This window comes from Corvus brachyrhynchos, unplaced genomic scaffold (assembly GCF_000691975.1).
Source record: "Corvus brachyrhynchos isolate BGI_N302 unplaced genomic scaffold, ASM69197v1 scaffold200, whole genome shotgun sequence".
NCBI classification, from domain to species: Eukaryota; Metazoa; Chordata; class Aves; order Passeriformes; family Corvidae; genus Corvus; species Corvus brachyrhynchos.
In genome coordinates, this window is record NW_008236184.1 from 7,448,963 (window position 1) to 7,461,324 (window position 12,362).

At 45.2% G+C, this 12,362-nt stretch overlaps 1 protein-coding gene across 1 annotated transcript in view; it reads left to right on the forward strand.

Moving 5' to 3' along the window:
- Positions 1-7,986: 7,986 nt before the first annotated feature.
- The window catches only part of ADAMTS17 (ADAM metallopeptidase with thrombospondin type 1 motif 17), a 149,185-nt gene continuing 144,809 nt past the window's right edge, over positions 7,987-12,362 (forward strand). The window contains exons 1-2 of the mRNA XM_008638660.2: positions 7,987-8,097; positions 8,667-8,832. Coding sequence (XP_008636882.1) covers positions 7,987-8,097; positions 8,667-8,832 — 277 coding nt within the window. The remainder of the gene's footprint in view (positions 8,098-8,666; positions 8,833-12,362) is intronic.

The following is a 12,362-nucleotide window of genomic DNA, read 5'->3' on the forward strand; positions in this document are numbered from 1 at the left end:
GCGCAGGCTGTTACGGCCAGCCCGACGAGGCGGGATGCCTGTGCTTCACCTCCCCTCAGCGAGGTGACCCTCCCGTCCCTTCACCTCGCTGTCCCCTCGTGTCCCGGGCCCTGCCGAGCTCCAGCGCTGTCCCGTGGTGGGTGTTTGGCCCACCCTGGCTCTCCACTGTCGAGTTTCCTCAGCCTCAGCCATCCCTGAGGGGCCTCAGGCCCTGCGGTTCTGCTGTGGGTGGGCAGCAGAACCTGAGGGTGCTGTAGAGGAGCATCCTGGAGGAGGGAACATCTTGTGTCACTGTCCCCCAGCCATGGGGCAGGTGGCTGTGTCCCGCTGGGGGTGATTTGATGCCATCCTGGCTCGATCCTGTGGCAGCTGTGCAGCTGTGCAGCTGGCTCTTCCCACCAGGCTCCTGCTGTCGGTGTTGGGGTGTTCACTGGGAGCTGTGGTCAGGGAACAGCCAGTTGCTCCAGCATGGTTGGAGGAACATGCCACTCAGGGGTGCTTTTCCCACCACAAGTGTCAGGATTTCTCTGCCCGAGACTGTAGTTTCAGGTGGCTCTGCAGGGCCTGGCTCTCCTTGGAGCATCCTGGCAGGAGCAGGTGATCTTGTGTGGGACAGAAAGTTTCTCAGTGGTGGAGACTGAGACTCTTGAGACATTGAATAGTTTGCAGTTATTGTTGGTAACTTGAAAGTACTTCAGGACATCAGTGGATCATTAGGCAGTGATTCCCAGCACATGGTCCTGGGAAATGTGCCTGTCAGAACAGACCTGGTGATGGAGATTAATCCTTACACCGTAGTGAGAAGCACTACGCCCTCGGAACTCCAGCCTTCGTTCTGGAGCCATTTGAGGGCGCTGTGCCTCAGGATTAAAAAAACCCCAACAGAGATGCTGAGGTGTGAGTGGCACTGGAAGTTGAGCTGAGTTCCACCGAGGGAAGTTTAAAACTGATATCTCTAGTTCAAGCCTTAAATCACTAACAGCTCTATGCTTTTGTCACCAGGCGTGTTTTGTTAATCTTGCTGGGCTTCCAAAGCTGGAAAGCACAGACAAGCAGAGGAGGAACCTTTAAAAAAAAGAGGAATGTAGTTGTAGGCACAGTATTAACTGCCTGAGTCAGGGAATGGAGGAGGGGGTGAAAAAGCTTGGCGAAATTCCCAGTAGAAAAGCTGAAAAAGAGACAAGACTAGTTGGTCTTTGCTCACTACTCTGCAGAAGTGAACAGCAATTTTTGCAGTACCTGTTTGGGTCATGTGAATTCTAAGCAATGACTAAATTGACATAACTGAGCTGGATCAGTCTGGGATCAGTGTCAGAGCTGCTGTTTTGTGCCACCTCTTGGGGAGCAAAGCCCATGTGTTAGTGACAGTGTTGATAAAGTTCTGCTTGCCTTTGCCTGTGCATCTGGTCCTGGGAGTGCTGAGTGGTGTGAGCAGATGTGTTGGGAAAGAAGTGTTTCTGCATGTTGGGATACTTGTTTCCTATTACAGGAATCCATTCATCCTCTTCATTCAGATAATCACCGGGAGTGGGAAAGGGCTAAAAGCAGGTGCATGGTACATTTGGGTGAGTTAAAGTTTATAACACCCTTGTGATCTCAAAACTAGAGAACAGAAAGCTCCAGTGTCTGGAGGATGAGCCTGAACTTAAGATGGATGAAACTAAACTTAAGATGAACCTCATTAATTATTGAAATGGTTTCTTTGAAATAATCCACACCACCATGTAGATAAACCTTCTTATTCTAGCTAAGTGGACCATTTTGGTTTCTTAAGCCTGTCTTTAAACATGAAACATCTCACATTTTAGGCTGTTTTCAGTGTTTACACAGCATTTTGCAGTGGCCACACTAAACAAGTTTACCTGTAGTGAAAGCTGTGCAATTTCGTGGTAAGATGTTTTCTGGGATCAGTGGAATCAAAAGTTTGCCCCAAATTATCTAGGAAGTCTTCAATCTGCCATGAGTTGAACTGAGAGCAGGTGATTCTAGAGCCCAAAATTTTTTGCCTTCTAGTCTGGCAATTTAAAATGCTAAGACCATCACTTAAAAAAAAAAATTATTTTCCCATTGCTTCCTTGAGCCCTGTTTCCTACAGAAAGAATGAGGCTTTGCCCTCAGCAGCAGCTTTACAGGTGGGACATGGGCCAGACCTGTTGGGCTAGAAGAAAGACCTTGGTAGTGGAAACCTTGCAGCCTGTTTGTCCTGGCATTTGTCTTCTGAGCAGTTCTAATGCTGCAGTGGGGGGTTTCCTGAAAACTCCAGCATGGGAGTGCTCATTGGACTCTAAGGAGTGCTCATTGGACTCTAACTGGGTGATCAGGACATCTCCTTCAGAAAAGCTGGTTGCTAAGAAGTAGAGTGGGCAGTAATACTGTGTCCTGTTCTCCAGCTGGCTCAGGCTTTGCTGTAATCATATTCTCAGCCATGCCATAAATCATACCAAAAGTGATACAAAATGATCAGGGCAAGTGGAGTTCTAGTAAAAACAAAATCCCTGACACAGTGGCATGAAAACTGAGTTGCAGCCAGACTGAGTAATTGCTTCCTGGTGATGATATCAGATTCCCAGTGTGGCATCTGAAGGTTGGGGTCTGGTTTTAAGCTCTGCTCGCAGATGCTGCTGTTAACCAGTGTATGGCTGCTGTAGTTTCCTGCTTTGGCCGTGCTCTTGGAGCTGTGTGAGGTCACAGTGAGGTAAGGACTGCTGTACCCAAGTTCTCATCATTTAGATACAGCTAAAATACCTCATGTGAGGATGCTCCAACCCTCCTGTTCTCCTGACAGCCTGGGAGTTCAGCACCGGCAGGAGGCACCGTGTTCCTGGAAGGTGCTGCTGCCTTCCCCTTGGCAGCACTGTCCTCTGGGGAGTGCAGTTGTGCCAACACTTGGATTCTGGCCACAGCTCAGGGCTGCATTTTCCTTCCCTGGTGCTGGGCACTCACAGGCAGTTCTGCAGCCCCTGGGACCAACACTGGAAGACAGCAGCCAGTCCAGGAACTTTATTTTTTTGGAAGTTCCAGCTTTGTAAGGCCACAGTAGAGTCACTGTCACATGCTGAAGTGCTGGACTGCAGCATCAGCCGCTTACAGCAGGTGTAGGCTTTTCATATTTCTTGTACCTGAATTTTGGAAACAGTTACATTTTTAAGAGGGTCATGAGTCCATGTCAAAATAAGCATTAGACTTAGAAATGAACTTGAAAACTCTGTTCAGGAACTGTATCTGAAAGATGAAAATCACTGGGATGCATTTAGAGGCAGAGGTTTGATGCTAAGTAATTTGTCTTCCATTTTAAAATCCAGAATCTTTGATTTTGGGTTCAGGATTGCTCTTTCGCATGTCTCTAAATAAAGTGGATTATCCTCAGTTGAGATAAGAGAAGAGTTTGTGCCTCCCTTCTGTTCAGGCTAGTTCATATAACATTTTCACACCCCGGTTTTGTCTCCTTTGAACTTCCTTGTGCAGACTGGATTGGTAGAAGTGGATGATGCACATTACAAAGGTTCATGGAGTGAGAACAGTGATTTTTCTCTTTGTAGGATGGAATGGACTAATTGAAACTACACCTTAAGAAATGCACACTGGAAGTTGGGAAACCCTAAATATTTTGCAGTAATGTCTCATACAATCCACTCAGAGAGGAAGAGGGATTCTTTTCTTCCAAGCTTTGTGTACATTTGCCTTTGTTAAACTTCCTGCATCTCCTGGTAGACAAATCTTCCAGCTTGTTAAAATATTTCTGAATGGTGGCTCTTCGTTCTGGTGTGTCCTGTTCACTTGGGACCATCCATAAACTTTGTGAGGGTGTAGATGTAGATTAAGGACAGATGATAAGAGCATCTATCTGGACTTCTGCCTCTAAGGTCTCTGAAGTCCTACTGGTTTCCAGGTAGGTGTAAGTACCTCGCAGGACCCAGATGTCCTGGTGTGGGTTTGGATCCTGTCTGGAAGGCCAGTGAGGGCAAAGAGAACTGAGTAGGTTGGACTGCAGCCTCCAGGGAATGAGCAGTGACTCCAAGGACTCCTGGTAAAACAGTAAATCTGATCTGTTCTTGGGAAAAAGAGGAACAAGGATGCAGAAGAGGCCGCAGTGTGTCAGGTTTAGGTTGTCCAGGGGCGAGTGAGTGGTAAAGATGAGCCCTTCCCTGATAGTTCATCCTGTGCCATAGGTACCTTAGATCAGTGAACTGTCCCTCGAGAGGAGTTTGCCTGCCTTCATTCACTGCAGAGGGAGGTGATGCCTAGTTCAGAGCAGATACTGCAGCTTGGTGAGCTCCATCCCTGGCCGGTGAAGTGTTTTCTGCCTGCACCAGGGCAGTGCTGCCCTTCAGGTGACTCAGGAGCCTCTGCTGCTGTGGGAAGCAGGGCAGAGCAGGAGTGTGGGGATTATAAAATGATACAATTTCCCCTGAGGAAACCTTCAGCTCTGCTGAACTCCCCTGTCTGGGAGAGGAGCTGTCTGGCATTCATCCATAGCTGGGCCACGAGCTGAAAAGTTAAATCTCTTAAAATTGCTGTGCTGGGTTTCCTTGTGATGGGATTGTCTTTCCTCTTCCACAATGGACAAGAGGGAGAACATGTTGGGGTTTTGTTGTTCAGTAGAGTTGGAAGCCAGAGCAGATATTCCTGGGTATTGTCTGCTCTCAGAACTGAGTGTAAACCTGAAATGACTCTGGAACAAGACTTAAAGCTCTTCTTTTAAATTTGCTTGAATTGCACTTTTAAATAATAACCAACCAAAGCTGAAACATGATTAATAAGGACAGGACTAAAACCCACATGAAGTTTATTAAACTGTATTTGTGGGTTGTTTTGTTCTTCACTTTAAACATTAACTTCCTTTTAACTTTGAGGAAATGGTTAAACAACGATTTACAGCGTAACAGTTGAGAAATTGAGAAGGGGATGGAATTTGTCAGATGTTTAAATCTGTTCTCTTTTCAGCGTGTTCGTATGTATGTAACTAATGAACACTTAGGAGCAAGAGAAAAATCTGTTAAAGATTCAGCATTTCACAGATCTCCTTCAAAGATGTTGTGAAAATAAAAAAGGCTGGAAAAACAGTGTAACTGTTGGAGAGTATTAACATGTGGGAAGGTTGAGAACCATGTGCAGAGAACACTGAGGATTTGGATCCCTGTTCTGAGCAAGCCCTGGAGCTGCAGTAGCTCCACCAGCACTACCAGGGCACAGGGACAGAGCAATGAAGCCAAGAGGCAGGATGGGGTCATACAAAGGCTGTGTTGCCACTGTCATTTCAGTGACATTGTGTAAGGACCTTCCTCCTTTTCCTGCTGTGATTTAGCCCAAGAAAAGCTCCGGTGGAAGATGATGTACACATCAGAGGAGTGAACTACTGGTAGTACAGTACTGGTAGTACAGGAGTAGATCAGAGAGTGAGCAAGTTACTGGAGTGACCATTGTGTGTGTGAAACTCTGGGTGAGAGCACATGGGAATGTTTTGGTGGTGATCGATGTTAAGCTGACTCCTAAAACAAGGATATGAAATATCCTTAATGTGAAAGATCTTGCCACTGTTAAGCACAGTGGTGAATGGGGCTGTAGTGGGAAGTGTGGATTATTGTTTGTTTTAATCAACTTGTCAGTTTGCCTGCCTTTGGAGGCAGAAATCATTCCAGCCTTTCCCCTTAGCGGAGCTGCAGGGTTCTGTCAGCTACATGGTCTGGCCATACCAACTGTAAAATTAATGCAGATGATGGTGAACTCTTACACTCCTCTGAATTTTTGGGCTCCTGATGACTCCTGTGTCTCCAGGATGGTGGGGTTGGGCAGTAGCTGCTTTTCCCAACATTTAGCAATCCCAGATCCTGGGCTCCCACAGAGAGAGAAGGGTGGGAGGGAGTATCCCAGCTTTTGATATGCATCTCCCCAAGCATAATTGCAAGTGAATTGCCGGATCCAAAGCATTTCACTTAATTGGAATGATTTCCAGAGATGTGGGAAAAGTAGCTCCGAGAGTTATGGGGTCTTCTGTTTTACTTCCTTATCTTCAAAATCCAAAGCTTCTCCAGTCCCTTAAATCGTACAGACAGGAGAAGAAAAGCACAGAGGCTTTGTCCAGTGCTGATGTCTGATATCTCATGCTGGGATTAGCACAGGGCAGGATCTGGAGGATTTGAGGGATGCAGATGAGGAATGCATTTCTTGTGGAAAAAGCAAAATAATGATCAGACTATTCAAGTTACAGAATCCAAAAGATCTCCTCTGGGCCAACAGGTTTGGGGACTCTTCAGAACCCAGATGCCAAGTTTGGGGAAATTTTTGACTCCCTAGGAATACTTTACAGGCACGATCCTGTAAACCCTTCCTGCTTGAACCTCTGTTTGCCTTGTCAGATTGATCTTGAGATGCTTCCCAATGTATTCCAGGGTGAAGATGCATGGCTATTTCCCTCCATAGGTTTCACAATTCCACAGCAAATGTGAAACATAAGTCTTTTCCAATGGTTTAAATTATTTTCACTTATGATGCCAGAAAGTTGGGATAATGCCGGGTAGTGATGAAACTGACTTCTTCTTACATATTTTTGGCACCAGCTGAAATGGTTGGCAGTCTGTCAGGAGCTCTGGTGTGGCTTTTAGTACCATGGCACCAGATTTACAACCCTTCTTCTAAATAATTAAAACCTATATTAAAAAAGGGGGCTGGGGCTACCTCCCAGCTGGAAGATTGGAACAAGGAGGGGAAGTAGTGGAGAACATTGTAAAGGAGGCTGGAAGAACAAGTCACCAGGGCTTTTGCTGTCTCTGAAGCAATTCTGACAAAGCCCAACTTGTGATTTAAATGAAAAGGCAGCCTTTTGGACACTCCAGGGCAGAGTGGGTCTTATAAACTGGTGAGCATTCCATAGGGCCAAGGAATAATGTCGGGTTTTCTCTGTAAATGGAAGGTGCCAAGGCATTTTATCCTTAAGCAACTCCCCTGCCCCAAGAGCAACGTCTCTTTTGGAAGGCCCCCAGAGAGGTGTCTCTTGTCTCTTTAGAGACAGGGGACTGATTGTCTCTGCTGTGCTTTGCAGCCATGGCCAGTGGAGACACCAATTTTTACAGTTTTATTTTTGTCCAATTACTCTTTGGAAGTCAGTGACCCTTTCTGAGACACCCTGGTTTCCCTTGGATGCTGTTCAGTTCGTGTGGCTGTCAAAGGAGGAGAGCTCTCATTTCTGCTAGCAGAAATTCCTCTTGCTGGAAATACTGGGCCAAAGGGATTTCCTGGGTGTACGTGAGGACTGAATTTGGCAGGGAGGTGTGGAAATGTACAATATACAGTATGTAATGTATATTATAAATCATATTAGTACAGTCAGCTGTTGAACACACAGCATTTGCATGTACGTGCAGAGCATTTCTTTGGAGAGTTGCCTGGCTGGCACAGAACGTGGGGAGGGGGGAACCAGAAAGGTCTGGTCTCTCTTTTTATGTATAGGATGGGTGTTGGACCTCTCTGGAAGCACCTTTACCTTTCAGGTGCACAATCCTGGCAGGCCAGGTGAGCCCTTCTGTTAACAGAAGTTAAATCAGAACTAGAAACTTCTCGCAAGGGGGGGTACATGGCAGAGCTGTGTTTTGAGACTTTTAATTGCAGTATAAGTAATCACTGGATTAGTACAATGAAAAGTAAGAACCCCTCATTGTAAATACTCACTTTGTGCAAAGTGTTTCAACTTCAGTGTTGATTGCTAAACCTGGAGGCTTTGTTAAGTTTTAAGGTGATAACTTTGAATTCACTCTCTTCTTTTCATGCCAGAAAAGGAGTGGAAAAAGCATAAAAGAACCTTAAAAGCTCTGGGTTGTGAGCAGAGGAGGGCTCTCCTGGGGCAGAAGCTGGCTTCCAAAGGTGTTCTTGCCGGCCCCGGTGTAAAGTCTGGACTTGGTGCAGGGAAGGCAGGGATTTAGTGCTCCGACCTGGACCCTACGGAGTTACTTAGGCAGGGTCTTTGCCTTCCCTGTGTCACTTATTCCGGGTATGGTGGAAAATCCTGTAACTGGGACAGTACAACAGTCCATTCCTGACTTCATCTCTGAAATCCAACCCTTGGCTGGCAGGGAGAGCAGTGATGACTGTATGGCCCTTAATGTAGTTGGGAAGAGGTATTTGGTCCCAAAAAACGCGTTTGGCTCTTCAAGTTACACTTGCATCAGTTCACTCAGTGTTCCTTGTGAGGGTGGTACACACAGGGGCCTCCTGTGTGCAGGCAGTGTCACCTCCGTGCTCTCTGAGACAATAAATGCCATTTTATGGCAGTGCAATCCTGGCAGTTGGAAAGGTGATTTTGAAGGGATTTCTGTTAACAGGATTTATTTGTCCTCGTGTGAGCTGAGCATCTTGTAAAACATGCATATTTGTGGGGCTGTGTCTGGAGGGAGAGGAAGAAGGGAAACCAAAGGTGTTGACAGGAATCTCCACCTTTTCTTTGTACGTGCACAGTGCATTGTTTCTAAATAGTTCTCAGTGACATAAAAATAAATATGAGAAGCAGTTGAAGTTCTTTAATCTGTATTACACAGGCTGAACACAACCATAATCACATCATTTCCTCACAATAAATAATGATTGCAGTGAAATGACCTGGGTTCAGACTGGGCTGATAGACAAGCTTTGGGTACCAAACTGATGGGGGTTTTTTTGTTCTGTTTTGTGGGCAGGTTGGCTACATCCAGCTTGGATCAGAGCAGCTGCTGATCCAACCTGTGAATGCATCTGAGACCTCATTTAGTGGAAAGGAACATTTCGTCAGGCGGAGACGGTCCACCAAAGCCGGCCATCCCACCGAGACACATGGTCCTGAGGAGCACTGCAAGGTTGTAGCAGGTGAGCTTGGAGTGGCTCCAGAGAGCAGCCATGGGAATTATGTTTGTATTTTGTAATTCTGGTGGTTGGGTGGCTGGAGCTGGGGAAGATGGAAAGTGTGAGTGAATCCTGCTGCTGCTTCAGGCAGCGGTCACATCGCAGACATGAAGTTGTCAGGGCATGTGCTGTATCATTGAACTTGTGAGATGATAAATTCTGTTTTAACCTTGCAGTGTGACCACTGCTCAGGGAAGGATTCACTGGGTTTTTAGCAAAGGTCCAGGTTTGTTTAAGTGAAGTAAGTGTTTAAGTGAAGGTTAGGGGAGGCTTTTCCATCTCACCTCTCCACTGGAGCTGTGCCAAGCAGGCAGGGATAGAATGGTGATCCTCACATTTCAGAATGTGGAAAACATCACTTCAGCTACTTTGATATATTTTAATCAGAAGTATCATCTATGGAGTCCAACTCCAGGGGTCCAGCTCATAATAGGATAAAGAGGTATCTGGAGATAGAAGAGATGCACAGTTTGTCTTTCAAAACAATCTGTTTTCTTTTCAGCTTCTCATGCCATCATTCTTACTTCTATCTAGCAGAGTACATGATCCATATCAGGGTCAACTGAGCAGACTTTGTATTATTTTATGGATTTTAATTGCTTTTGTAAGGGCTTGTGTGCATTTGGAACTACCAGATGTAGTTCAACAAGGTGACTTTTTTAACTAGGAGCTTGATTTTGCTTTTTCTACCTGGTGTTTGACTAACCAAACTTAAGCTCTATCTGATAAAATAGCTGTTATATCATATATTATAATTTGCTATCATTTTTCAAGAGAAAAATGGCTAAATCTGTTCTTTGATCATATCCTGTCTTCTCCCACTTTCAAAGCCACACAGTCAAATTGCCAGCTGGTATAAATTGGTCTAGTTTTTGACTTCTTTGGAGCAATTGAATTTTATCCTTTCTGGAATTCTCTCTGGGTGGGTTGCATAGGGGGTATTTTTTATGCACTTTGTGTAATTTCTTCATTAGGTTGCAGTGTCCCTGTATCTTCTGTTCCTTTCATTCCCTTCCTGCCCCACTACACAATATTCCAGCTTCTGCCTTCTCCTGGATGGGCTGCATAAATGGAGCAGTGGGTTGTGCTGCTGGGCTGCCGAGAGGCAAAATGGGGAGGTTTTCTGGGTACAGGAGTGAGACTCACTGGTTTGGGAACAGCAGAGTGCTTAGAGACAGGGGCTGCTGTTGGACATTGAAGGACATGGCAGCAACAGGAAGCACAAAAAGCTTCCTTGTGGGAACAACAGTGGAAGAGGCCTGAAGGAACTCACTGTGATGGGCAGCCAGGAACCTGAAATTTGCCTGTAAGGCTTTGAATCACAGTTTTTGTGTTTAACCAGACCTGTGCACCAGCAGGGGTGACCTGTGCCTTCTCCTAAGCCGTGTCCTCCCTGGCACTGCTGCTGGTAAATCCTGCAGCCAGGGCCTTTGTTTTCTCCTGTGTGGAGCACAGTGCTTCACAGTTATTATCATTCTCAGGAGTTCAGACTAAGCCAATCTTCTTTCTGATTCTCTGAGAATGAAATCTTGGATCTGGTTACAGTTACAGATCCCTTATGTCTCTTTTCAGAGAAAACATCAGAATTTAGCACTGCTCTGATTTCCCAGCCAAGTTCTGTAGGTGCTGCAGCCCTGTGGTCACAGAAAATGCATTTCAGAATTCTTACACTATAAAAAAAGGCAGCCATTAGTTAAAAGCTGAACTGAACCAAAATCAGTCCAGGAAATCAGCCTCATCCTTTTGCCACTGAACCTTTTGACCTTTTTTCTAGGGACAGGATGCTCCCTGTCATTGGCAGAACTGAAATTCCCTCCTGCAGAAGAGGGGCGAAAGGAAGGAAACTGGGGAGACACTGGGAAATAATAAAAACTAAAGGAAGACAGTGAAAAAAGAGTATTTCCAGTGGCACCTTCTGCTTCCTGAAGGCTTCTGGGGACCCACTGCTACAGTTGAGAACAGAATTCCCATCCCTTGGGTGCTAATTCCTTCTGCTGTGCTAAGAAGGGAGCCAAGCCCCTGCAGTGCTGCTCCTGCAAACAGCCACTGCTCCAAGTAGCCCAGTCCTAAAATAATGCAATTGCTCATGGGCTTTCCCACTTAAAGGCAGATCACTGAATGTTTGTCATTGTTGAGGGAAAGAAATGTAAGTCATGGCTGTTAATAGGCTTAGCACGTTAACGACCTAATTGACTCCTGTCTGCTTTGGATTAACTTTCCTGCACAAGGAGTTTAGAAACAAAAAAAATTAATCCTGTCTGACACACAAAAGGTCCATTTCTATTGAAACTGTGTGGAAGCGGCCATCTAGGGATGGGTTTCCAGAGTTTCTGCTGGGAAAAGGTCTCTTCAATGTGGTACTCACCAACATGGGCTGGTCAGATTTGTACTAGAGGTTGTTTTCCATTGGCTTAAAATTTGGCTCACCCAGGCTAAAACCTGGCAGGAAAGATTGGAGGTTGTAAATACATGGGAATATTCATATGCCAGACATTTTAGATACAAACCCTGTATTGTGGAATGACATAGACAGAAAAGTACAGGTCTGTGTAAATACAGTATAAAATTAGTATTTTTCAAGGGCACAGAAGTGCCATCCTTAGGCATTTTCCAGTCCTTTACTGCTGTTCTTGTATTTTCTGAATACACAAGAACCACCCCTATATGTATTTTCTTCTTCAAATTTTGTAATTCAGAGGTAGCTGGCATAATCTGGGGTTATTTGGGAAACAAAATACAAAGCATCAGCTGAATTTTTAATGTTAATTATTGATCATGTTATGAAAATTTAAACAGGGCTAAATTGCCCAGTGACAAATTTCCTGTGATATATGAACTTAATTACTTGTAAAACAAAGGTGCTTGGTGGTGTAATGACTCGTGTGAGTATTTGGAGGAGGACCAGGAAAGCACTTTAAGAAAGCAAAATGAACTTAATTAGGAAGTGCTACTGAGGGGACAGAGAGCACAGCTTTCCAAGGGCATTGCCCTTGTGTTCCACCCAGAAATGTGGTGCTCTCCCTACAGACCCCAGCCTTGGGAGAGGGAAAGTGGCTTGGGGCCAGGTAATGCCATCAGACTGGTTTGATAAGGGGTGGTTAAAATCTCTAAAACAACTCCTTTAGTCTAAGTGGTGTAACATGTCTTGCAGCACTCAAAATTATTTTTAGGTCTGCAGGAGAACTTTGTGGGAGCCAAATTTCTCCTGGAATAATCTGTATAAGAGGATTAATCTGGCTGTAGTCAAGAATGGGAAAGTACTTAAGGTTTTGCATGACTGGATCCTTGAGATTTGAACCTGAAAGTGTCTACTAATGGGTTAAAAAAAAATCCCAGGGCTGATGTTGTAATTCCAAAGTGCTCCAGCAGCAAAGGAGGGATCCCATCACCACGAGCCAGGTGCTATTGTTAGACATATGATATGTGAATATGTTTTATTTTTATCACCTGTCATCCAGCAAGAGAAAGAGTTCAAGTCACAATGCACATTTCTG